The following is a 24,212-nucleotide window of genomic DNA, read 5'->3' as shown; positions in this document are numbered from 1 at the left end:
CTGCCAATCATGCTCCTGTTTTAAACCGTGAATTGTGTATCTGAAAATGATGCATGTCCTAAAATGTCAAAAAGATTTTTTATATTAAACATATTCTCATTCAGAGCAATGCAGGATTTCCATGAATTTATTTTTGGATTCAATAATACAATAGTAACAAGATCCAGTTCCAAGTCAGCATAAACATTACTAAAACAGACTTATTATAAAGTATGAAAAACCTGAATAAAATTAACATGTACTTTTATATAAAATAACAGAATCATTTATAAAACATTGTTATTAATGCAAAACAAGCCTGTAAAACACAGAATTATTGACCACAAAGTAATTTATATCAACGTTCATTGAGGATAGACAACACTAAAACATATTTAAGTTAAACAAGCAATGCAACTTGTCACAATGCAACTTGTCACAAAATACACCCGTTTAAAGGTCAGAGTAAGATTGATAATGTTTGATAATAACAGGATGAGCTAGAGAGCAGATAATATAAGTTTGGGAAAATTTTGATTATTCTAGCTGTAATTCAAAGTGCATTAGTCCATTGGGCTGATAATTAAACATCACTGCGATATTATCAGGTTGCAGGATCACTTGACTTTATGGTGTTCACAAATGGATGTTAATGGAGTTTCAACTGGTGCATACAAATCAGTTGAATAGTGGCTTATCACAATGTGAAAAACATCAGAATTACTTTAATTTATTTAATGAGCCTGCGTGGTTGGCAAAAAATTCAATGTGTACAGCATTTATATACATGGTTATGCTGCACGCAACATGAAATTTTGGCATCGATTTCAGCCGTATTCAATGACGTATTCTTCAATTTTCAGATATCACCACAAACTGCAAGAAAAAACAATGTCTTTTATGCACTGAAGATTTGCAAAATATATATTTCCATAACTTGAGGTATGTGCAAAAATAAAGTTCTTAACAGTGTGTTTTCATTCTGTCCAGCCTGTGTGTAAACCAATGGATCGTGCACCCTGAATATGCCTCAATCAACAAGAGCACCGCCTTGCGGGTGCAGACCGCTCATCCATTTTCTTTTTAAAGGTGAAGGGACTCTCATTTTCAATCACAAAGGAGGGAGGAGCGGAGTGAAAAGGGGGGTATAGTGTGGGGGTGTGGAATTTATTACATTATCTTCCAAAAATGCGAAAAAAAAACGAAAAAAAAAAAAAAAATCGGGGGGGGGGGGGAGTGGGGGGGGATTTTTGGGTGCGATGGTTGGACGGTATTTCAAACATAAAATAATAAAAATAAATAATTTTGTTTTTTAACCATTTCAAAAAAAACAACAAGGGACAAAATTGTCACAAAACCAGGTTTTCATTGTGGAAAAAAAATCTGATAAAGGGAGAAAACTCAAACTGAACTTTTGAAATGAATAAACAAAATTAACCCCCTTTGTAAGTTTGTTTAAAAAAAAATCTATTTTTAGTCGTGGCGACCTTGACATTGGAGATATTGACGTGATTCTTTCGTGCGACACACCGTCCCATGATGGTGAACAAATGTGCCAAATGATTTTAAAATCTCACAATGAATGACATAGTTATGGCCAGGACAAGCTCATTTATGGCCATTTTTGACCTTTGAACTCAAAGTGTGACCTTGACCTTGGAGATATCGACGTAATTATTTCGCGCGACACACCGTCCAATGATGGTGAACAAATGTGCCAAATGATTTTTAAAATCTGACAATGAACGACATAGTTATGGCCCGGTCAAGCTTGTTCCGCCCGCCACCCAGCCAGCCAGCCCGCCCGCATTCGCCAATGTAATAACCAGTTTTTTCCTTCGGAAAACCTGGTTAAAAATTGGGGGGGGGTGGGGTGGGGGGGGTATAGTGTGAGGGTGTGGTGGTCATTTGTGAGATGATCGTAAAAAAAAAAAAAAAAAAAAAATGGCGGGGGGGGGGGAGGGCACAGGGGATGGTTTGGGTGGAGTCTATTGTGGTATGTCAGGTAAGAGTAGTTTTGTCAAAGTATCAATCAAATCTAATCATAAATAAAGAAGTTATGGCAATTTTAGCAAAATTTTATAATTTGACCTTGAGAGTCAAGGTCATTCAAAGGTCAAGGTAAAATTCAACTTGCCAGGTACAGTAACCTCATGATAGCATGAAAGTATTTGAAGTTTGAAAGCAGTAGCCTTGATACTTAAGAAGTAAAGTGGATCGAAACACAAAATTTAACCATATATTCAAAGTTACTAAGTCAAAAAAGGGCCATAATCCCGTAAAAATGACAACCAGAGTTATGCAACTTGTCCTTTTACTGTACCCTTATGATAGTTTGCGAGTGTTCCAAGTATGAAAGCAATATCTATAATACTTTAGGGGTAAAGTGGACCAAAACACAAAACTTAACCAAATTTTCAATTTTCTAAGTATAAAAAGGGCACATAATTCTGTCAAAATGCCAGTCAGAGTTACATTACTTTGCCTGCACAGTCCCCTTATAATAGTTAATAAGTGTTGCAAGTATGAAAGCAATAGCTTTGATACTGTAGGAATAAAGTGGACCTAAACACAAAACTTAACCAAAATTTCAATTTTCTAAGTATAAAAAGGGCACATAATTCTGTCAAAATGCACGCCAGAGTTATCTAACTTTGCCTACCCAGTCCCCTCATGATAGTAAGTACGTGTACCAAGTTTGAATGCCATAGCATTGATACTTTCTGAGAAAAGTGGACCTAAACGCAAAACTTAACCAAAATTTTCAATTTTCTAAGTATAAAAAGGGCACATAATTCTGTCAAAATGCACGCCAGAGTTATCTAACTTTGCCTGCCCAGTCCCCTCATGATAGTTAGTAAGTGTACCAAGTTTGAATGCAATAGCATTGATACTTTCTGAGAAAAGTGGACCTAAACGCAAAACTTAACCGGACGCCGACGCCAACGCCGACGCCAAGGTGATGACAATAGCTCATAATTTTTTTCAAAAAATAGATGAGCTAACAAGGGCTATTTGTAAAACATGCATGCCCCCCATATGGGCTGTCAGTTGTAGTGGCAGCCATTGTGTGAATACAGTTTTTGTCACTGTGACCTTGAACTTCGACCTAGTGACCTGAAAATAAATAGGGGTCATCTGCCAGCAATGATTATTGTACCTATGAAGTTTCATGATCCTAGGCCTAATTATTCTTGAGTTATCATCAGGAAACCATTTTACTGTTTTGAGTCACTGTGACCTTGACCTTTGACCTAGTGACCTGAACATTAATAGGGGTCATCTGCCAGTCATGATCAATGTACCTATGAAGTTTCATGATCATAGGCTTAAGCATTCTTGAGTTATCATCCGGAAACCATTTTACTATTTCGAGTCACTGTGACCTTGACCTTTGACCTAGTGACCTGAAAATAAATAGGGGTCATCTGCCAGCCATTATCAATGTACCTATGAAGTTTCATGATCCTAGGCATAAGCATTCTTGAGTTATCATCCGGACACCATTTTACTGTTTCAAGTCACTGTGACCTTGACCTTTGACCTAGTGACCTTAAAATCAATGGGGTCATCTGCCAGTCATGATCAATGTTCCTATGAAGTTTCATGATCCTAGGTGTAAACATTCTTGAGTTATCATCCGCAAACCATTTTACTATTTTGAGTCACTGTGACCTTGACCTTTGACCTAGTGACCTGAAAATCATTAGGAGTAATCTGCCAGTCATGATCAATCTACCTATGAAGTTTCATGATCCTAGGCCTAAGCATTCTTGAGTTATCATCCGGAAACCATTTTACTATTTTGAGTCACTGTGACCTTGACCTTTGACCTAGTGACCTGAAAATAAATAGGGGTCATCTGTCAGTCATGATCAATGTACCTATTAAGTTTCATGATCCTAGGCCTAAACGTTCTTGAGTTATCCGGAAACCATCTGGTGGACGGACAGACGGATGGACCGACCGACATGAGCAAAACAATATACCCCCCTTCTTGGAGGGGGGGCATAATAAGTCAAACTAGGTTAGTGAGTAAACAATGTCCTGGACGACCCCATCCTGCCACAGGTGTTCCCAAAATAAGACCCATTTTATTAGTAGGCATTGTAAACATAATTGCATCTCTCTTTTATCTATTTCATTTAAAGAAACATCATGAGTTACACAACTTTGTCCAAAATATAACATTAAAAAAGTTGTAATATTTTAAAACTAAAACCTTAATCAAGACTGCAATGGGGCATGAATAGCAAACTCCAATTTACCTTCACTGCAAACATGTTGGCCATGTTGAAATGTCCCACCACCAGGTTGGGAGATACCTCCATTGCCTGCCCAGCCAGAACTATGGCATCGTTGATGTAGCCCGATCTGTGGAGCATGTTGGAAATACTCATCATGGGAACGTCCTGTCACAGAAAACATGAAAAAAAGTACAGTTTGCATGAGTTGTGCTCTGGGAAACATTTGCAAGCCTAACTTATAAATGGTGTTGTGTGACATAATAGGTCTTTGATGTGAGTGAACTAACTGAGGCCATTTTCTTGGGAGTTTAAGGTGTAAGCCTGTACCACAAACACAGAGCCATTTAAAAAGGCAACAATCAATTGTATTGAAACAATGCAAGCACAGGTATACATGAGTTTGATTGACCTTTCCATCACCTATCTTCACCTATCTTATCCTGTAGTAAGATTCATATGTAACAATTTTTGTAGTTTTACTGGTTTTAGCACTCTATGATTTTTTGCAAAAATAAAGATAGGAAGCAAATTTGTTAAATTGATATCCCCCACCAAAAATACATTTTGTGACAGATGGAAGTACAGACTAATGGACTGACAGACGGAGGGACAATGCCAATTCTATATCATCATCATCATCATCATGAAAAAACATCCTTCCACATCCATGACAATAGTATTCCTTGAGTGTTAATAGTGAGGTTCAAAAAGAAGAAACTTCAACCTGCGTTAAAAGGATCAACTTAATTACAAGGTATACTTAAATGTATACATTCTGTGGAAGCCATATTTTTCAACAGACCAGCACCATTTTGGAAGCATTTGAAATATCATAAGAATAAACATTCTGAGAAAGTTTCAAGAAGATTAAGCAAAAAATGGGACCAAAAGAGAGTTAGTTAACTAGGTTTCAAAATAGCCATATAAGGAAAACTGCCCCATGTTTATCAACAGACAGGAACCATTTTCAAACTCGGCCCAGACATTGTTAGCACAAATGTTTTGTGAAGATCTTATGAAAATTAAAATGTGACTTTTAGAGTGTTAACAAGGTTTTGCTATAGCGATATATAACGAAAACTGCTCAACACCCTTGCGGCCATGTTTTTCATTGATCTGGAACTATTTTTGTACTCAGTCAAGATATCATAGAACAAATGTTCTGACCAAGTTTCATGAAGCTTGGACTATAAATGTGACTTCTAGAGTTTTCCCAAGGTTTTACAATAGCCATATAAGGAAAACTGCCCCGCCAGACCTGAACCATTTTGAACTCGGCTGAGATATCATCAAAACGAATGTTTCATCAAGTTTAGACTATCAATGTGACTTCTATAGTGTTAAAAAGGCATTTTCTTAAATTTGACCAAGTGACCTTTTGTTTGACCTCAATCGACCCAGTTTCTTACTCGACCAAGATATCATTGGGACACATGCTTTGACCAATGAAGATTGGACTAAAAATGAAGCCTCTGGAGTGTTAACCAAGTTTATGTTGACGCACTACAGACAAAGGTTTATATTGACAACAGACAACGCAGTTAAGACAAAAAAGGCAATCACAAAAGCTCACCATGAGCATGCTGTGCTCAGTTGAACTAAAAAAAAAAGGTTTTAATATTTTTTTCATTTGCAATTGATTATTGCCAATAAAATTATGTATTACATTTTAAACAGATTTTCATATTTTTTGTGTCAACCAAAAAGGAGAAGAGCACAGCACCGTGTTATTAAACACTAAATCTTGTCGAAGAATATGACTGTTTCAATGTTTTTATCATGCATATATTTTGAATTGTTCATAAAATAAGTTGTTAAAGATAATCAACTATGCTTTCAATTGAGTGATTCAAAAATTTATATAATTTATCTTTGTATACATGTTTTTCATTGCCTAGATGTTTTTTATTATTAACTTTCATGAATTTGTTTTTAAAATAATGTACTGTAAAATTCAAGGTAAATATAGATCACTATATTTTTGACCTTGCAACATCTGTAAAAATATGTTAGTCACCACAGAAAAGCCTGAGCAGTCCTCATCGCCTATTCACAGACGTCACTTTCCACCTAAATGGGATTTTAATTTCAAAATGACTTCCTTTAAAAAAAAAAAAAAAATAAAAGTAGAAAGGGGAGAACACTTTACGCACATGCATTGAGCACAGTATCCCCAGACCAAGGCTCAATCAATCAGCATTACACCCTAACCATGGTGCCCTACCTTGCAGGTGCGTGGGGCAGTGTGGACCGCCACCCTCAGGCAGTCAATGGCCCTGCCTGCCTGGCCCCTCACACGCCAGTACAGCGCGGCCAGACTGGTAAGCACCCAGGAGGTCTCGTTCTGAGCGTGAAATGGAATGATCATGCATTGACATATCACTTGGAACCAACAAGCATAATCATATCAAGTAGAACCAACAAGAATTGCCATATCAAGTGGAACCACCATGCATTGTCATATCAAGTAGAACCAACATGCATTGCCATATCAAGTGGAATCATCAAGTAATGTAATATCAAGTAGAACCAACAGGAATTGCCATATCAAGTGGAACCATCAAGCATTGTCATATCAAGTAGATCCGTCAGGATCAAGTGGAACCATCAAGCAGTGTCATAAAAAGTGGAACCATCAGACATTGGCATAGCAAGTGGAAACATCAAGCATAATCATATCAAGTGAACCATAATGCATTGTCAAATCAAGTGAAACCATCAAGCATGGCATATTAAGTGGAACCATCAAGCATTGTCATATCAAGTAGAACCATCAGGCATATATATCAAGTGGAACCATCATGCATTGCCATATCAAGTGGAACCATCAAGCATTGCCATATCAAGTGGAGCCATCAAGCATTGCCATATCAAGTGGAACCATTATGCATTGTCATATCAAGTGGAACCATCACGCATTGTCATATCAAGTGAAACCATAATGGATTGTCAAATCAAGTGAAACCATCAAGCATGGTATATCAGGTGGAACCATCAAGCATTGTTATATCAAGTATAACAATCAAGCATTGTTATATCAAGTATAACCATCAAGCATTATTATATGAAGTTGAACCATCATACATTATCATATCAAGTGGAACCATCAAGCATTGCCATATCAATTGAACCATTATGCATTGTCATATCAAGCGAAACCATCAAGCAATGTCATATCAAGTGAACCATCATGCATTGTCATATCAAGTGGAACCATCAAGCATTGTCGTATCAACATTCAAGTGAACCATCATGCATTGTCATATCAAGTGAACCATCATGCATCACCATATCAAGTGGAACCATCAAGCATTGCCATATCAAGTGAAACCATAATGGATTGTCAAATCAAGTGAAACCATCAAGCATGGCATATCAGGTGACACCATCAAGCATTGTTATATCAAGTAAACCCATCAAGCATTATTATATGAAGTGGAACCATCATACATTATCATATCAAGTGGAACCATCAAGCATTTCCGTATCAAGTGGAACCATTAAGCATTGTCATATCAAGGAGTACAATCAAGCATTGTTATATCAAGTGAAACCATCATGAATTGTCATATCAAGTAGAACCAACAAGCATTCTTATATCAAGTGGAACCATTAAGCATTGTCATATCAAGTGGAACTGTCAATCATTGTCATATCAAGTGAACCATTATGCATTGTCATATCAAGTGAAACCATCAAGCATTGTCATATCAAGTGAACCATTATGCATTGTCATATCAAGTGTAACCATCAAGCATTGTCATATCAAGTGAACCATCATGCATTGTCATATCAAGTGGAACCATCAAACATTGTCATATCAAGTGAATTATCATGCATTGTCATATCAAGTGAACCATCATGCACCACCATATCAAGTGGAACCATCAGGCATTGTCATATCAAGTGGAACCATCAAGCATTGTCATATCAAGTGAACCATCATGCATTGTCATATCAAGTGAACCATCATGCATCACCATATCAAGTGGAACCATCAAGCATTGTCATATCAAGTGAACCATCATGCATTGTCATATCAAGTGGAACCATCAAACATTGTCATATCAAGTGAATTATCATGCATTGTCATATCAAGTGAACCATCATGCACCACCATATCAAGTGGAACCATCAGGCATTGTCATATCAAGTGGAACCATCAAGCATTGTCATATCAAGTGAACCATCATGCATTGTCATATCAAGTGAACCATCATGCATCACCATATCAAGTGGAACCATCATGCATTTTTATATCAAGTGAAACCATAATGGTTTGTCAAATCAAGTCAAACCATCAAGCATGGCATATCAAGTGGAACCATCAAGCATTGTTATATCAAGTAGAACAATCGAGCATTATTATATGAAGTGGAACCATCATACATTATCATATCAAGTGGAACCATCAAGCATTGCCATATCAAGTGGAACCATCAAACATTGGCATATCAAGTAGTACAATCAAGCATTGTTATATCAAGTAAAACCATCATGAATTGTCATATCAAGTAGAGCAAACAAGCATTCTTAAATCAAGTGGAACCATCAAGCATTGTCATATCAAGTGGAATCATCAATCATTGTCATATCAAGTGAACCATTATGCATTGTCATATCAAGTGAAACCATCAAGCATTGTCATATAAAGTGAACCATCATGCATTGTCATATTAAGTGTAACCATCAAGCATTGTCATATCAAGTGAACCATCATGCATTGTCATATCAAGTGGAACCATCAAGCATTGTCATATCAAGTGAACCATCATGCATTGTTATATCAAGTGAACCAGCATGCATCACCATATCAAGTGAACCATCATGCATTGTCATATCAAGTGAACCATCATGGATTGTCAAATCAAGTGAACCATCATGCATTGTCATATCAAGTGAACCAGCATGCATTACCATATCAAGAGAACCATCAGCAATTGGCATCCAATCTCATAGAAGGATTATCATTAACTTTCATATGAAGTGGAAGTATCATGCATACTCATATCAAGTGGAGTTAAACTCAATGCAAATAAGGACAATTAGCATCCAATCTCATATCAAGAGGGATTATAATTAACTATTATATCAAGTAAAAGTATCATTTGTTCAATATGGACAATAGTAAGCCTAAATATGGACACAGATTCAACCAATGAATATTCCAAAATTTCATTCAATAAAAGTATCTCTGATAAATTGATAAAATGTTTAAAAATTCATTTTTAACACTTCTCCATTGAGATAAAACATAAATTAAGCATTACTATGAAAATTTTACACAACTCTTGTTCTGTTCTCAATAGTTAACATGTGTATAGTGCTTCTTCATTAACATTGAATCAGCAAGGTTTTTACTATAACAACTTATTTTCCAGCATACATCTCAATGTCTCCTCAATTCAAATTAAAGACATATATACACAATTAAATATTTTACTGATCATTCATAAAACAAGACCAATATGTTAAGCAACTATTTAATAACAACGATTTTTTTTATTATTATTATTATTGAATATTTGACACCATATAAGCAGTCAATATGTCTCCTTTAAGAGCATACTTTCTGTATACATCTCTCATGGTTACCTTGGCAAGGGCGCGTGCAATCCTGGCCCCCATCACCTCCACTGACTGAGCCTGGGCAGTGCTCTTCTGTAGGACCTGACATGTACAGGGCATCACATGAGTTGCAAGTTCATGGCATGAAGTGAGACGCCAAGCCAGGGCATCACATGAGTTGCAAGTTCATGGCATGAAGTGAGACGCCAAGCCAGGGCATCACATGAGTTGCAAGTTCATGGCATGAAGTGAGACACCAAGCCAGGGCCATCACATGAGTTGCAAGTTCATGGCATAAAGTGAGACACCAAGCCAGGGCCATCACATGAGTTGCAAGTTCATGGCATGAAGTGAGACACCAAGCCAGAGCCATCACATGAGTTGCAAGTTCATGGCATGAAGTGAGACACCAAGCCAGAGCCATCACATGAGTTGCAAGTTCATGGCATGAAGTGAGACGCCAAGCCAGGGCCATCACATGAGTTGCAAGTTCATGGCATGAAGTGAGACACCAAGCCAGAGCCATCACATGAGTTGCAAGTTCATGGCATGAAGTGAGACACCAAGCCAGAGCCATCACATGAGTTGCAAGTTCATGGCATGAAGTGAGACACCAAGCCAGAGCCATCATATGAGTTGCAAGTTCATGGCATGAAGTGAGACATGAAGGACAGACAGATGGACAGGCAGACAGACAGATGTTAGGTTCCCACCGTACATAATCCAAATATTTCCCCAAAGTGACAATTAAAGTTCAAATACACCATAAATAATGTGAATATGTATAAATGTATGTAACTTTATGCAATAATATTTATAAAAAAAAAAAACAATAATAATAATCATTATGATGTACCGTTCGCAAACCAACTTCTGGTTGATAGTCGAGCTCATTCTTGTGTTTGACCCCTGGCAGGCTGTCCACGAGGGGCTGAGGAGGCACCTTGTACGCGCAGACTGGTTGCTGGAGGTCCTTACGCGGGATGTTCTCACGCAGGTCCAGGTGCTGACCCAGTCTGGAAAAGCGTTGAAAAACTTGGCTTAATGCATGTGTGGAAAGTGTCATCCCAGATAAGCCTGTACAGAGTGCTCAGACAAATAAGGGATGACACTTTCTGCTTTCTGCTTTTATGGATTTACGCAGGATGTTCTCAGGCAGGGCCAGGTGCTGGCCAAGTTGGAAAAACAATGCAAAATTGATAATACTAGGTAAGTGTTGAATATTCATTATGTCACTTCCAACTGCTTTGGCTAAACTGGGACAATATTAACAAGAGCACCGCCTTGCGGGTGCAGACCGCTCATCTATTTTCTTTTTAAAGGTGAAGGGACTCTCATTTTCAATCACAAAGGAGGGAGGAGTGGAGTGAAGAGGGGTGTATAGTGTGGGGTTGTGGACATTTATTACATTATCTTCCAAAAAAAGCGAAAAAAAAAAAAAAAAAAAAAAAATCGGGGGGGGGGGGGGGGGGGGGGGGGTATAGTGTGAGGGTGTGGTGGTAATTTGTGAGATTATCTTTAAAAAAAAAAAAAAAAAAAAAAAAAAAAAAAAAAATTGGGGGGGGGGGGGTGGGGTGGGGGGTGGGGTGGGGTGGGGGTATAGTGTTAGGGTGTGGTGGTCATTTGTGAGATGATTTAAAAAAAAAAAAAAAATAGGGGGGGGGAGAGGGGAGGGGGGGAGGGCACGGGGGATGGTTTGGGTGGAGTCTATTGTGGTATGTCAGGTAAGAGTAGTTTCATCAAAGTATCAATCAAATCTAATCATAAATAAAGAAGTTATGGCAATTTTAGCAAAATTTAATAATTTGACCTTGAGAGTCAAGGTCATTCAAAGGTCAAAGTAAAATTCAAGTTGCCAGGTACAGTAACCTCATGATAGCATGTAAGTATTTGAAGTTTGAAAGCAATAGCCTTGATACTTAAGAAGTAAAGTGGATCGAAACACAAAATTTAACCATATATTAAAAGTTACTAAGTCAAAAAAGGGCCATAATTCCGTAACAATGACAACCAGAGTTATGCAACTTGTCCTTTTACTGTACCCTTATGATAGTTTGTGAGTGTTCCAAGTATGAAAGCAATATCTATGATACTTTAGGGGTAAAGTGGACCAAAACATAAATCTTAACCAAATTTTCAATTTTCTAAGTATAAAGAGCCCATAATTCCGTCCAAATGCCAGTCAGAGTTACATAACTTTGCCTGCACGGTCCCCTTATGATAGTTCATAAATCTTGCAAGTATGAAAGCAATAGCTTTGATACTGTAGGAATAAAGTGGACCTAAACACAAAACTTAATCAAATTTTCAATTTTCTAAGTATAAAAAGGACACATAATTCTGTCAAAATGCCAGTCAGAGTTACATTACTTTGCCTGCACAGTCCCCTTATGATAGTTAGTAAGTGTTGCAAGTATGAAAGCAATAGCTTTGATGCTTAAGGAATAAAATGGACCTAAACACAAAACTTAACCAAAATTGTCAATTTTCTAAGTATAAAAAGGGCACATAATTCTGTAAAAATGCATGCCAGAGTTATCTAACTTTGCCTGCCCAGTCCCCTCATGATAGTAAGTAAGTGTACCAAGTTTGAATGCAATAGCATTGATACTTACTGAGAAAAGTGGAACTAAACGCAAAACTTAACCAAAATTTTCAATTTTTTAAGTATAAAAAGGGCACATAATTCTGTCAAAATGCACGCCAGAGTTATCTAACTTTGCCTGCCCAGTCCCCTCATGATAGTAAGTAAGTGTACCAAGTTTGAATGCAATAGCATTGATACTTTCTGAGAAAAGTGGACCTAAACGCAAAACTTAACCGGACGCCGATGCCAACGCCAACGCCAACGCCGACGCCGACGCCGACGCCAAGGTGATGACAATAGCTCATAATTTTTTTTCAAAAAATAGATGAGCTTAAAATGAAGTTATTGACCAGAAACCATTTATTTGAAGCTGCCAGATAACAATACCCAATCTAATATTAGGATATTCAACATTGTTAAACATTGGTTTATAAATAGCAGGACATAGCAGATACAATCCAAAATGTATCCAAACCTCTGTGAGTCAAGTAAATTAGCTAAGAGTGCTGGGACAGACCTTGGTTCCTCTCATAATGTAGCCTGAAAGGACCTTAAAAACATTGAGCCTCGTTCTGGGAAAACAAGGATTAATGCATGTGCTTAAAGTGTCGTCAAAGATAAGTCTGCAGCCTGCAAAGGTTAATCTGGGAAGACACTTTTGGCCCAGACTGAATTTTTGTTAATTAGAAACTTCCTTTAAAAAAAACACACATTATAAAAGCGGAAAGTGTCTCCCTGATTGGCAGGCTGCACAGGCGTATCTGGTATGGCACTTTATGCACATGCATTAAGCCTAGTTTTCCCAAAGTGAGGCTCTTTTCTTACCTACCTGATATTTTTCACTGACAATGACAGCCAGGTACTTGTAAACTGACTGAGGTCAATGTGAGGCAGACTCTTGCACTCGGCGGCAGACGGCGTTGCTAGGCGCTGTCTCTTCAATGCATACTTCCTCATGTCTGCAAAAGCGCAACATCATTATAACTAGAGCTTTGGAATAAACCTGACTTGGCACAGATTTGTTAACTAGATTGAAGGGGAAAAAAACCCAACAAATGTGCGGGTCATAGGTTATGATAAGGGTTTTGCACATCTTATATCTGTCTATATTAGGAGTAACCAAAAATATTTTGACAGCATAACAATAGAGAACTATTAGTTTTTTTAATTTTCTGCTTGAAATTTGCTCAAACATTTCCAATACTTGAAAAAACAAGAGATGTGTTTGTCAGAAACAAAATGCCCCCTAATGCGCAGCTTTTTTGCTTTTTTTTACCTTTGACCTTGAAGGATGACATTGACCTTTCACCACTCAAAATGTGCAGCTCCATGAGATACACATGCATGCCAAATATCAAGTTGCTATCTCCAATATTACAAAAGTTATCGCAAAATTTTAACCAAGGTTAAAGTTTGTGACAGACAGACACATACAATGACAGACAGACAGGCCAAAAACAATATACCCCCAATCATTCAATCCGGGGACATAAAAACAATTCTTATCTCATGTTAAAGCATAATATGAAAACATGAATCAAACAATTTGGTATTTAGCACAACTTCATAGATTAAATCATTCTTTCCTTACAGTCGATGGAATGAGACATTTGTCTACAACATGTATACCCTTCAGACTTGAAGCAAAATTGTCGCTGTGACTTTGACCTCAGATCTGAAAACCTAAAAAATCATTAGGGCCAAGATTAACCATTATACTTTATTAAAAGATCAAAAGAATTCTAAAGATATTTGTGGGGAAACAGATTTCTCGATACATCAATTTCATGACCTTCATTTTTTTTTTTAAATAGACATCTTACTTTCCATTCAGGTTACCACAACAACAATTTGCATGATTGCAGGTCAAAGTGTTCTCAAAATATTGTGTGGAAATTAATTTCCTGCTACAAGCTATTAAGGCCTTACCCTTTGACCTGTTTACCTTAAAATCAGTAGGCATATTTCTTTTTTCCCAAGTAACCAATTACCATCATAACAATTTAAATTAATGTAGGTCAAAACATACTCTAGATACATGTTTAATGTAGAAACACATTTATTGATACAAGTTCATGTGATCTTAAATTTTTAACTGTTGACCTCAAAATGAAAATGAAATGTTCCTTTCATGTAACAACTATTCAAATGTGCACGAGCCAAGGTAGGAGTGTTCTCAAACAAGAGGGCCAAGATGGCCCTAGTTCGCTTACCTGAGAGGAGTCGGTTCATTCAATCTTTACCAAATGTCAAACTTGACCTAGATATTGTCCAGACAAACATCCTGGTCAAGTTTCATCATTATTTCATCTGTGAGTCATGATCAATGTACCCATGAAGTTTCATGATCCTAGGCGTAAGCATTCTTGAGTTACCATCCGGAAACCGTTTTTCTAAGTTGAGTCACCATGACCTTGACAGCCATTGTATGAATACGTTTTATCCAGAGTTATCATCCAGAAACCATTTTACTATTTCAGGTCACCATGACCTTGACCTTTGACCTGAAAATCAATAGGGGTCATCTGTGAGACATGATCATTGTACCTAGGAAGTTCCATGATCCTAGGCATAAGCGTTCTTGAGTTATCATCCAGAAACCATTTTACTATTTCAGGTCAATGTGACCTTGACCTTTGACCCAGTGACCTGAAAATCAACAGGGGCATCTTCGAGTAATGATCAGTGTACCTATGAAGTTTCATGATCCTAGGCATAAGCGTTCTTGAGTTATCATCTGGAAACCATTTTACTATTTTGGGTCACCGTGACCTTGACCTTTGACCTAGTGACCTATAAATCAATAGGGGTCATCTGCCAGTCATGATCAATATACCTATGAAGTTTCATGATCCTAGGCCTAAGCATTCTTGAGTTATCATCCGGAAACCATTTTACTGTTTCGGGTCATCGTGACCTTGACCTTTGACCTAGTGACCTGAAAATCGATAGGGGTTATCTGCGAGTCATGATCAATGTATCTATGAAGTTTCATGATCCTAGGCATAAGCATTCTTGAGTTATCATCTGGAAACCATTTTACTGCTTTTGGTCACCGTGACCTTCACCTTTGACCTAGTGACCTGAAAATCAATAGGGGTCATCTGTGAGTCATGATCAATGTATCTATGAAGTTTCATGATCCTAGGCATAAGCGTTCTTGAGTTATCATCCGGAAACCATTTTACTATTTCAGGTCATCATTACCTTGACCTTGGAACAGAGCAAAACAATATACCCCCTCTTCTTCGAAAGGGGTTGGGGGGCATAATGAGAAAACTGCCCCCCTCCCAGCAGCCATGTTATTCAACTGACCGGTACCATTTTGGAACTCAACTCTCGTATCAAGGAAACAAATGTTCTGAGCAAATTTCATGAAAATTGGGCAAAAAATGTGACTTCTACTGTGTTCACATGTTTTTACTATAGACATATAGAGAAAAATGCCCCGCCCACTGGCAGCCATGTTTTTTCACCGATCCGAGATATCAACAAAACCAATGTTTTGACCAACTTTCATGATGATTGGGTAAAAAAAGTGATTCTAGAGTGTTTACAAGGTTTCTCTATAGCCAAATAGGGAAAACTACCACTATATACATATAGAGAAAAAGGCCCCGCCTACTGGCAGCCATGTTTTTTCACCTATATCGACCATTTTCGAACTTGTCCGAGACATCAATTGAACCAATGTTTTGACCAACCTTCATGATGATTGGGCAAAAATTGTGACTTCTAGAGTGTTTACAAGGTTTCTCTATAGCCAAATAAGGAAAACTGCCCCGCCCACTGGCGACCATGTTTTTCAACGGATCGGAACCACTTTTGAACTCAACCAAGATATCATTAAGACAAACATTTTGACAAAGTTACCTGAAGATTAGGCATGAAATGTGACTTCGACAGTGTTTACAAGGTTTTTCTTTTTTTTGACCTAGTGACCTAGTTTTTGCCCCGGCACAACCCAGGTGAGCTAAAAAAGAACTTTCAGTTGCAAGACCCTGTGACCTTAATCTTTGACCTCATGACCTTAACATCTATAGGTGTCTTTCCTTTCTCATATGTTACCAACTATACTAAATTTCATGATCTAAGGTCAAATAAGTCTACAGGAAATCTTGCGGAAATAAATAAACTCAAAATCAATAGGCAACTTCCTTCTCTCCCATGTAACCATCATACAAATTTGCATGCGCTTATATCAAAGCATTCTATAACTATCAGGTGTAAACAAAAGACTAACTGACTGACGGACTGACCAACAGACATACGGACAAATGCAAAGCAATATACCTCAACTATATTGAACGGGGGCATAATAGTTTTTTTCATAGCCGGGAAAAACTAAGATGCTGTGCATTTATGTAATTGTGTTGACATGAAATTTCGTGATTTATAAAAATGTGGCATATGTGTTGGATCTTCAATTCATGCTTTTATGTTTATGTCTGACATGTCTTTGGAAGTAAACGTTTATTGAACATTTGATTTTGTAATTGACATGATCAAGGAAAATCCTTAAAAGATAGAATCCAACAAAACAATATTGGTCACACAGTATCTGAATGAACATTGTTGTACAAATGTGAGCAACAGACATGAACAATATGCTTTAATTAGCAGTTTATTCTTTGGGGTTTGTTTCTTGGGTAGAAAAATTACTTCATCTCTCTCTACACAGGACCCTACCCTCACCTGGTATAGCAGACTCTGGAAGCTGTCGGATCTCCTTCCGCCTCTTGCTTACAGATCCTTGGTCACCAGAGGGGCGGGTATTACCCTCACCCTCCACGTCCTGAAAAGGGGGTGGGGCTACCGGGGGTCCGGCCACACTCCTGACCGGGTCAAGGTCCTCTAACTCCTCTTCCTCGTCACTGATATCCAGCATGGAGATCTGTGTAGAGTCCTCTCCCTTGTCACAGGCTGCGCCCCCTGGCCTAATATCACAAACAGACTTTAGTCAATATGCTGACACAAATTTGAGTTTTTGCTGAATTTTTTATAAGAGCTGATTTCTAGCATGGTTATCTTTGTAGTCTACTGCCTTGTTACGCGTCTTGTCCCACCCTGCAGCATCCCTAAAACAAACTTAACGTTGGGTCCCTCTCTGCAACATCACTAGGCTTGGTATCAGGTTCAGCACTTTCTGCTTTTTTAGAATTTCTCATTTAAAGTTGGTCTCTTTAAAACAAAAATCCACTGTATGCGCATATGCGGAGTTGTCGTCCCTGATTAGGACTGCGCAGATTAGTCTGGGTTGACACTCAACTCAAAGGCATTAAGCAGAGTTTTTCCAGAACCGGCCTCTACCTTCTCATTTTACCACTCCGAGACTCACTTTTACGCGTTTGAAGTCTCTAAGAAAATCAAATTAAGCGAAAGACCTTTCGAACTAGATTCAAATTTTAAAGGCTTCATTTCCAACTGTCAACAACTGACAAGCAGCAAAAAACCTGAACAAACTGCGAGTGGCTCGCAGGATGTTCTGGTTTTATGCTGGTTGCAAAAGCCATTCCATTTCCAATGTGTACCTTGCTCATGTTGATGTTAACAAAACATGTTTTTTCTAAGTTTTGAGTCCGAATCAATTCTGTGTTTGCAATAATATTTGAGTAAGCATATATACAGGGGCATCATTTAAGACCCAACATAGGTATTCAACTAAACTTTTCATTTTTATATAGATCCAGCAAAGTTGATAACAACATGAATTTACTTTTTTAACATTGAAAGGGAGAAAATCAGCTGAAATGAAAAGAAACATCACCCCTGAATATTTGAGCAAGCGTTATACCTGTTCACAGGGTTGAGGCTCACACCCATGGTTCTACTGTCCAGGTGAATGTGAAGGTGTTCAGCTCCAGGCCCCGCCCCCTGGGCCCCACTCAGGGGCAAAATCTTAGTCAGCTGACCGTTGATGAACAAGGTCACGGATTCTGTGCGCTCTCCACCGGCTTTTAACTTTTCCATCTAAAGCAAATAAAGACACTTGATATGTAAAGAACTTCACTGACTTTTTAATATTAAGAAAATAAACATATGGTATGTAAAGAATTTCACTGACTTTTAAAGTAACTTAATATGTAAAGAATTAAACATCAATGAATTCTTCATCTAAAGCAAATAAAAGTGGACCATATGTAAAGAGTTTCACTGCTGACCATTTGAAAATTGATGATAGCAATATGCCATTTACAGTATGTCATATCTTTTACATTTTTAAGTACGGACATAATATTATGTATCACATAAAAATCAGTCAATCATTATTACAACTGATAGGGAGTATTTCTGAGGTGAGTATATTATAGGAACACAATTCTATGCATGCCTGATGGACAATTAAGAAAGGTCATTATTTCAGGGTATAAAAATGCCTAGTTGTTAAACAATAATAATGCACTATATTGCTACAAAAAATTTAACAAATTAATATAATGCAAGATAACATTGTACAAGTGAAAACCAATAGCAGAACACTATTATTATGAACTAAATAACATCATAAAATTATAAACATTATCAAGGGTTTTGCAATAACTGCTGACCCTACTTACAGAATTCTTATATAATCAGCATGCATTGATGTCATCTAGAATATTGGATCATTGTTTTACTCTATGTTTTTTACATGCAAACATTGACTGAGTACTTATTGAATGAAAATTCAATTACTATTAACAGTACAAGGTTCACTTACAAATGAAATTACAAAAAGTGTCTTCAAAAAGAAATCTATATCTTAAATAAACGTGTTATCCAAAGAAGTGTTTGCAAATAATGAAAGTGTAAAATATTTTTGTACCTAAAACATGCTTTTGAAAATCAAAAGTGCCATAAAACAAAGAAAGCTTTACAATAAAGTCACAAAGAAAGATTCTGTTAGTATGGGGTACTACATTTTCATCAGGCTCCTAGTAAAAAGTTTAGCGAGTTTTTTTTAAGTCAAAGTAAAACGGCAATTACTGTAATTACTCTTGTGTTAGGACTTACTCTCTTTTCAATAAAAAATAAATAAATATTGTTACTGTAAATTTCTAGATTCTAGATCTGTCCCTATAATCTATAATTCTCAATTTACAGACAAATGCAATTTATATCAATTTGTCCATGTTGTGTTAATTCGTTTACATATTACACAAGTTTGTAGAACTGGTAACGGTCATAAAATCTGGCAGATAAATGCAAACAGTCCTAGCAAATGGCTTTGTGTGCATAGGCATGTGTAACAATTATATACAATTGTTTCAAGCATATCTTAAAGTGGTAGTAAAGTGTTAACGATAATATTTTTTTTTTTTGTATCATTTTAGAAATTATATATGATGTAATTTGCAGACACCCTCTTTAGGAATTATTTTGGTAAATCTAAAATCCGAAAAAATGAGTAATACTAATTCATCATGAAATTCTCAATTCTGTTTATAATTTTCATGATAACTTTGATGTCTTTATAATTCCTCCTTAAAATAATACAGTGAAAAGCTAAGTTAATTTAAACAAAAGATTGTTTTAACAAAACAAGAAAAACAGTGCATTAACAAGGACACTATAAAGATGAACCATTATAACCAAAATCAGACTTGTTCACAGATTTTGATATTTTTGATGTAATGTATTTCTATTAAGATTTTTTTTAATAAAAAAGTACTGATAAATCTTGACTCACAAATAAAAAAAATAATAATTTAACTGTTTGACAAAAAAATGCTGGAACTCCCACCCAAGACCAAGGTTACCAAAACAGATTTTCGTGTTAATTGTATTTACCCAGTTGACATTGGAACAGTGTAATGCATTTTGAACGCTATATATTAACATTCTTGCACACAAGTTTTACAAAATATAAACAAAATTTTGAGACTAATTAAAATGTTCTAATGATGATTTGTAATGAACATCACATTATATCCTTTGCTTTTTGTGCTATTATTTCATTAACAGATATACATGTATTGTGTATTTACTTGTTTGAACTAATTGAAATATTTGTTTAAAATTTATCAATACAATTCATCAGTCTGTGAAAATGCCTGTATTTTGACCAATAACCGTGCAACAAACCAAAAGAACAGAAATCATAAAACTTGTGACAAAAGACTGTTAAAAGTTATAAGGAAATTTTGAAACATTTTACAAAAACAACTACAATATACCTATCAAGATAAACGGCAATACATTTCATTGATTGCTTTAGGAATTTAATAAAAACACTCCACAACAAAATATTTAACTTTCTAATAATAAAACATAATTTATGGAAAAAAATATGAAAAACAATACTTTCAAATAACTATCAACTATTTCTGTATATGTAATGTACCACTCAACTACCAGAATTTGAACAAGAAAGCAGTGATCAAAATAAGCATTTATTTGCCTACAAGCCAAGCGTGTGTGAATGTTGATATTATTTTGCTGGATTATCAATACAATATACAGTAACAAGCAGGTTTAAAAATATGTGGGCTGCCCTCATTTATAAACAGATCTTAATGCATGTGCATTAAGTGTCATCCTAGATTAGCCTGTGCAGACCACACAGGCTAATCAGGTAGAACATTTACCACATTGAATGGATTTTCATTTAGAAGAGTCACTTTCTTTTAACAAAGAAATTTAATTAAAGCGGAAAATGTTATCCTTGATTAGCCTGTCCAGACATTTTATGCTTCTTTGGATCATTGACAAAGATGAATATTTACCAGTATAAAAGCACTATGCATAAGTGTCCATACATAAAACAAAAAAACAATTTTGAAAACTAACACATTCACTACATTCATTTTTACCTCCATCCAATTCTGTTGCTTGGTGACAGGTTTTCTTGTGACAATAAGCACCGATTTGTAATGCTATATTCTGCTCCAACCCCATGGCAATATTCAATAACCATTTCTTAGACTTAAGTATAAAGAAAAGCCTTAAAAATCCAGATATTTGTTTGTAGAACATGGATGTCCTTCCAGTCTTCTTTGGTCTCAAGATATCCATAATGTAGAAAATAAAATTCACCGAATACCCAGGTGCATACATGCCATTCTTCCTGATTTCAGCAGAATGAGGTTGTTTTAAGTTTGTAACACCTTTGACGTAGTTATAGTTTGATTTTAGAAATGGGTGGGTTGTGTTTAGAATGCATTAAAGACTGAAATGAAGGATCAGTTTTTAGATGTCCATCCACAAGGTCAAATGTTCTGACAATTTCCCCCAATATGCATACACTGTAAGTTAACATGGGGATCTTAATGGGCTTTTTTTGTTGTTGTTTGTTAAGTTTAATTGCAAACCAAAGTCAATAAAGGTAGATTTATTTGCAACTTAAGTTCAACAACACACGAGTCCATAGGACACAGATGCCTGACAAGATACCACTTTTGTTTTTTAAATTTGACTCTTGACATCTACTGGTACAGCAATTATTCGAAAAATAGAGTTGACTGCCTTTTTAACTTACTTTGCATCAATGGTAAAAAAAAATTCACTACTGTAAAGGTACATGAAACAGCATGTTCTGCGTATGAACCTTACAGCTTACCTTCACAACGTTTACATCATGGCAGACAGAGCATGTTAAAACAGTTAATGTCTAAATCCAAGTTCCCTCTTTTTGTCTTTATATTAAAGTTTGTTAATTGATTTTCCAACTCAAAAGGAGATTTATTAATAGATGGTTTCGAAAACAGCAAAACATTTTTGAACAGTGTATTATGTGAAATTGGAATATGCCGTCAAACTTGGAATGGTTTTGTTTAGTGAAATTTTTATTTTTACAAAAAACTAAGTTTCTATATTGTATTTTAAACTGTGTCCATGCAGTGCATGTTTTTTTTGTGACTGATGAACTGTGTCCATGCATGGCATGATACATAGAAACTGTGTTGACTGGTAAACTGGAATATTTCACTAAACAAATCCATTCTAAGTTTTATTCCAATCTCACATAATACACTATTTTTAGATAAATAAGTATATCCTCAGTAAAAATAAGACTGGGCATAAGGAACTTTTTATTTTCCTGATTCTTATTAAGGCAGTTGCATTATTTTGAATGATTTGTTATACTAGTATGTCTTAAAGTTATTGTTCTTTATATGTCCCTGATTTAGAAAGAAATATAGATTTCCAAAGAAGTGCCTTGTGTAACCAAACGAGCATGACATCATTGGGGCCATGAAACTTTATTATCATCTGCATCAGCATGTGAACTAGGGTATTAAAAATGAACCACGCTCTGTGAAAAGGGGGTTTAATGCATTTACATATCGTGTTATCCTTGGCTGTCCGCACAGGCTAATCAGGGATGACACTTTCCGCTTTAATGATAGTTTTCATTTTAAAGAAGTCTCTTCTTATCAAATATCCAGTTTATGCAGAAAGTGTTGTCACTGATTAGCCTGCACATACTGCACAGTCTAATCCGGAACAAAACTTTATGCACATGCATTTAACCCCTTTTCTCAAAGCGACCCAATTATTTTAACCCCCCCCCCCTCCTTTCTAAGGTTGCATAAAACAGACTTACTCTGTGCAAGTCTCGGTATGTCAGTCTGAAAGTCTGACATTTCCTGTCTTTGCAATGTTTTGAAAGAATTAAAAATAACCTTGCATAAATATATATCATAATAATTCCTAGAAATGTATATATCTTGCAATATTTTTACAAATGCTGGGTAAAATTTTAAGAAATAACATGATGCACTACTCGCGTGACATACTCGTCAATGATCAGACCCGATTGAAGTATGATATCTTCACAACGTGAAGACACACCTTCGCGTTAGACCAATGAAATTGCTAGTGTGTTTAAAATGTCAGCCGATCAAAATGCATGTTTACAAGGGTTTCAACAGGCACTGGACAGTAAGCTTTGATGCATAACGTAACAGCAAGAACGCGAGTTGTGTATCGTGTTTTTTCTTAAAATTTTACCCAATTTTGCATCAATGGTAAAAATACTGCATGATATGTACATTTCCAGAAAGGAAATTCATTTCTGCGTTGAATAAGACCGAGTCCGTGAAAATCGCTGCAAAATTGATGAAATAATGCGATGAACCCTGTTTTCGGGTCATTTTGAGTAACCTTGTTATATATATATATTTGATAATGAAATTTGTGTTGTTCAGAGAAGTTGATTTTTTGTTATAGTTTTAGTATTTTCCATTCAAAATGATGTTTTCACTAACAAATATCATAGCCACACCCTACCCACCTGTGCATAAAACAGCTTGAAATTTCCTGTCTCAGCCAAAACTTTGCCAAAAATTGATGGGTTGTAAATCAACTTGGCACAAATGTTGAAGGGGCATGAGCCACTTGTTTCTTAACTTCAAAGGTAAAGATCATATATAATAGTCAAAGTTCACATTTGAAAATTTCATTTGACATAATTTGATATATATTTATGGATTTTCAAATTAATTGGCACAAATGCAGACTGTCATACAAAAATGTGTCATATGTAACACCTGTCTCCCTATCTGGAAGGTGAAGGTCATCCTTCACTTTACTGCAACCAAATGAACTGATTTGGGTTGTGCTTTTATCTTCTTTTTTTCATGTAAAACACATAAAACATCACTAATTCTTAAAACTTCAAAAGTTTTATTGCCAGAAGAAAAAATTAATAATATATTTATTGCAACATTAATGCATCATTAACAAAAATAAAAGAAATAAGGAAAGTGTGTGCAAATGTCAAACATTCTGACAACACCCAGTCAAAGAAAGTAACAATAAATGGTCATTTAAAAACAACAATGTAATTAAGAAAAACAAGAGTGCAAACTTGTCACAAAATAGGCCTGTTTAAGGTCTGGTTAAAATTG

At 36.2% G+C, this 24,212-nt stretch overlaps 1 protein-coding gene across 1 annotated transcript in view; it reads right to left on the bottom strand.

Annotated features, from left to right (window-relative positions):
- The window catches only part of LOC127850920 (tetratricopeptide repeat protein 17-like), a 104,243-nt gene that overhangs the window by 3,178 nt on the left and 76,853 nt on the right, over positions 1–24,212 (bottom strand). Inside the window, exons 25-31 of the mRNA XM_052384324.1 lie at positions 18,176–18,351; positions 17,077–17,318; positions 13,211–13,340; positions 10,651–10,810; positions 9,822–9,896; positions 6,451–6,570; positions 4,248–4,391 (exon numbers count right to left, since the gene is read on the bottom strand). Of these exons, the coding sequence (XP_052240284.1) occupies positions 4,248–4,391; positions 6,451–6,570; positions 9,822–9,896; positions 10,651–10,810; positions 13,211–13,340; positions 17,077–17,318; positions 18,176–18,351 (1,047 nt within the window). The remainder of the gene's footprint in view (positions 1–4,247; positions 4,392–6,450; positions 6,571–9,821; positions 9,897–10,650; positions 10,811–13,210; positions 13,341–17,076; positions 17,319–18,175; positions 18,352–24,212) is intronic.

Source organism: Dreissena polymorpha, chromosome 1 (genome assembly GCF_020536995.1).
Source record: "Dreissena polymorpha isolate Duluth1 chromosome 1, UMN_Dpol_1.0, whole genome shotgun sequence".
NCBI classification, from domain to species: Eukaryota; Metazoa; Mollusca; class Bivalvia; order Myida; family Dreissenidae; genus Dreissena; species Dreissena polymorpha.
Note: the sequence above shows the minus strand (reverse complement) of the source record. Positions and strands in the feature narration are given on the sequence as shown.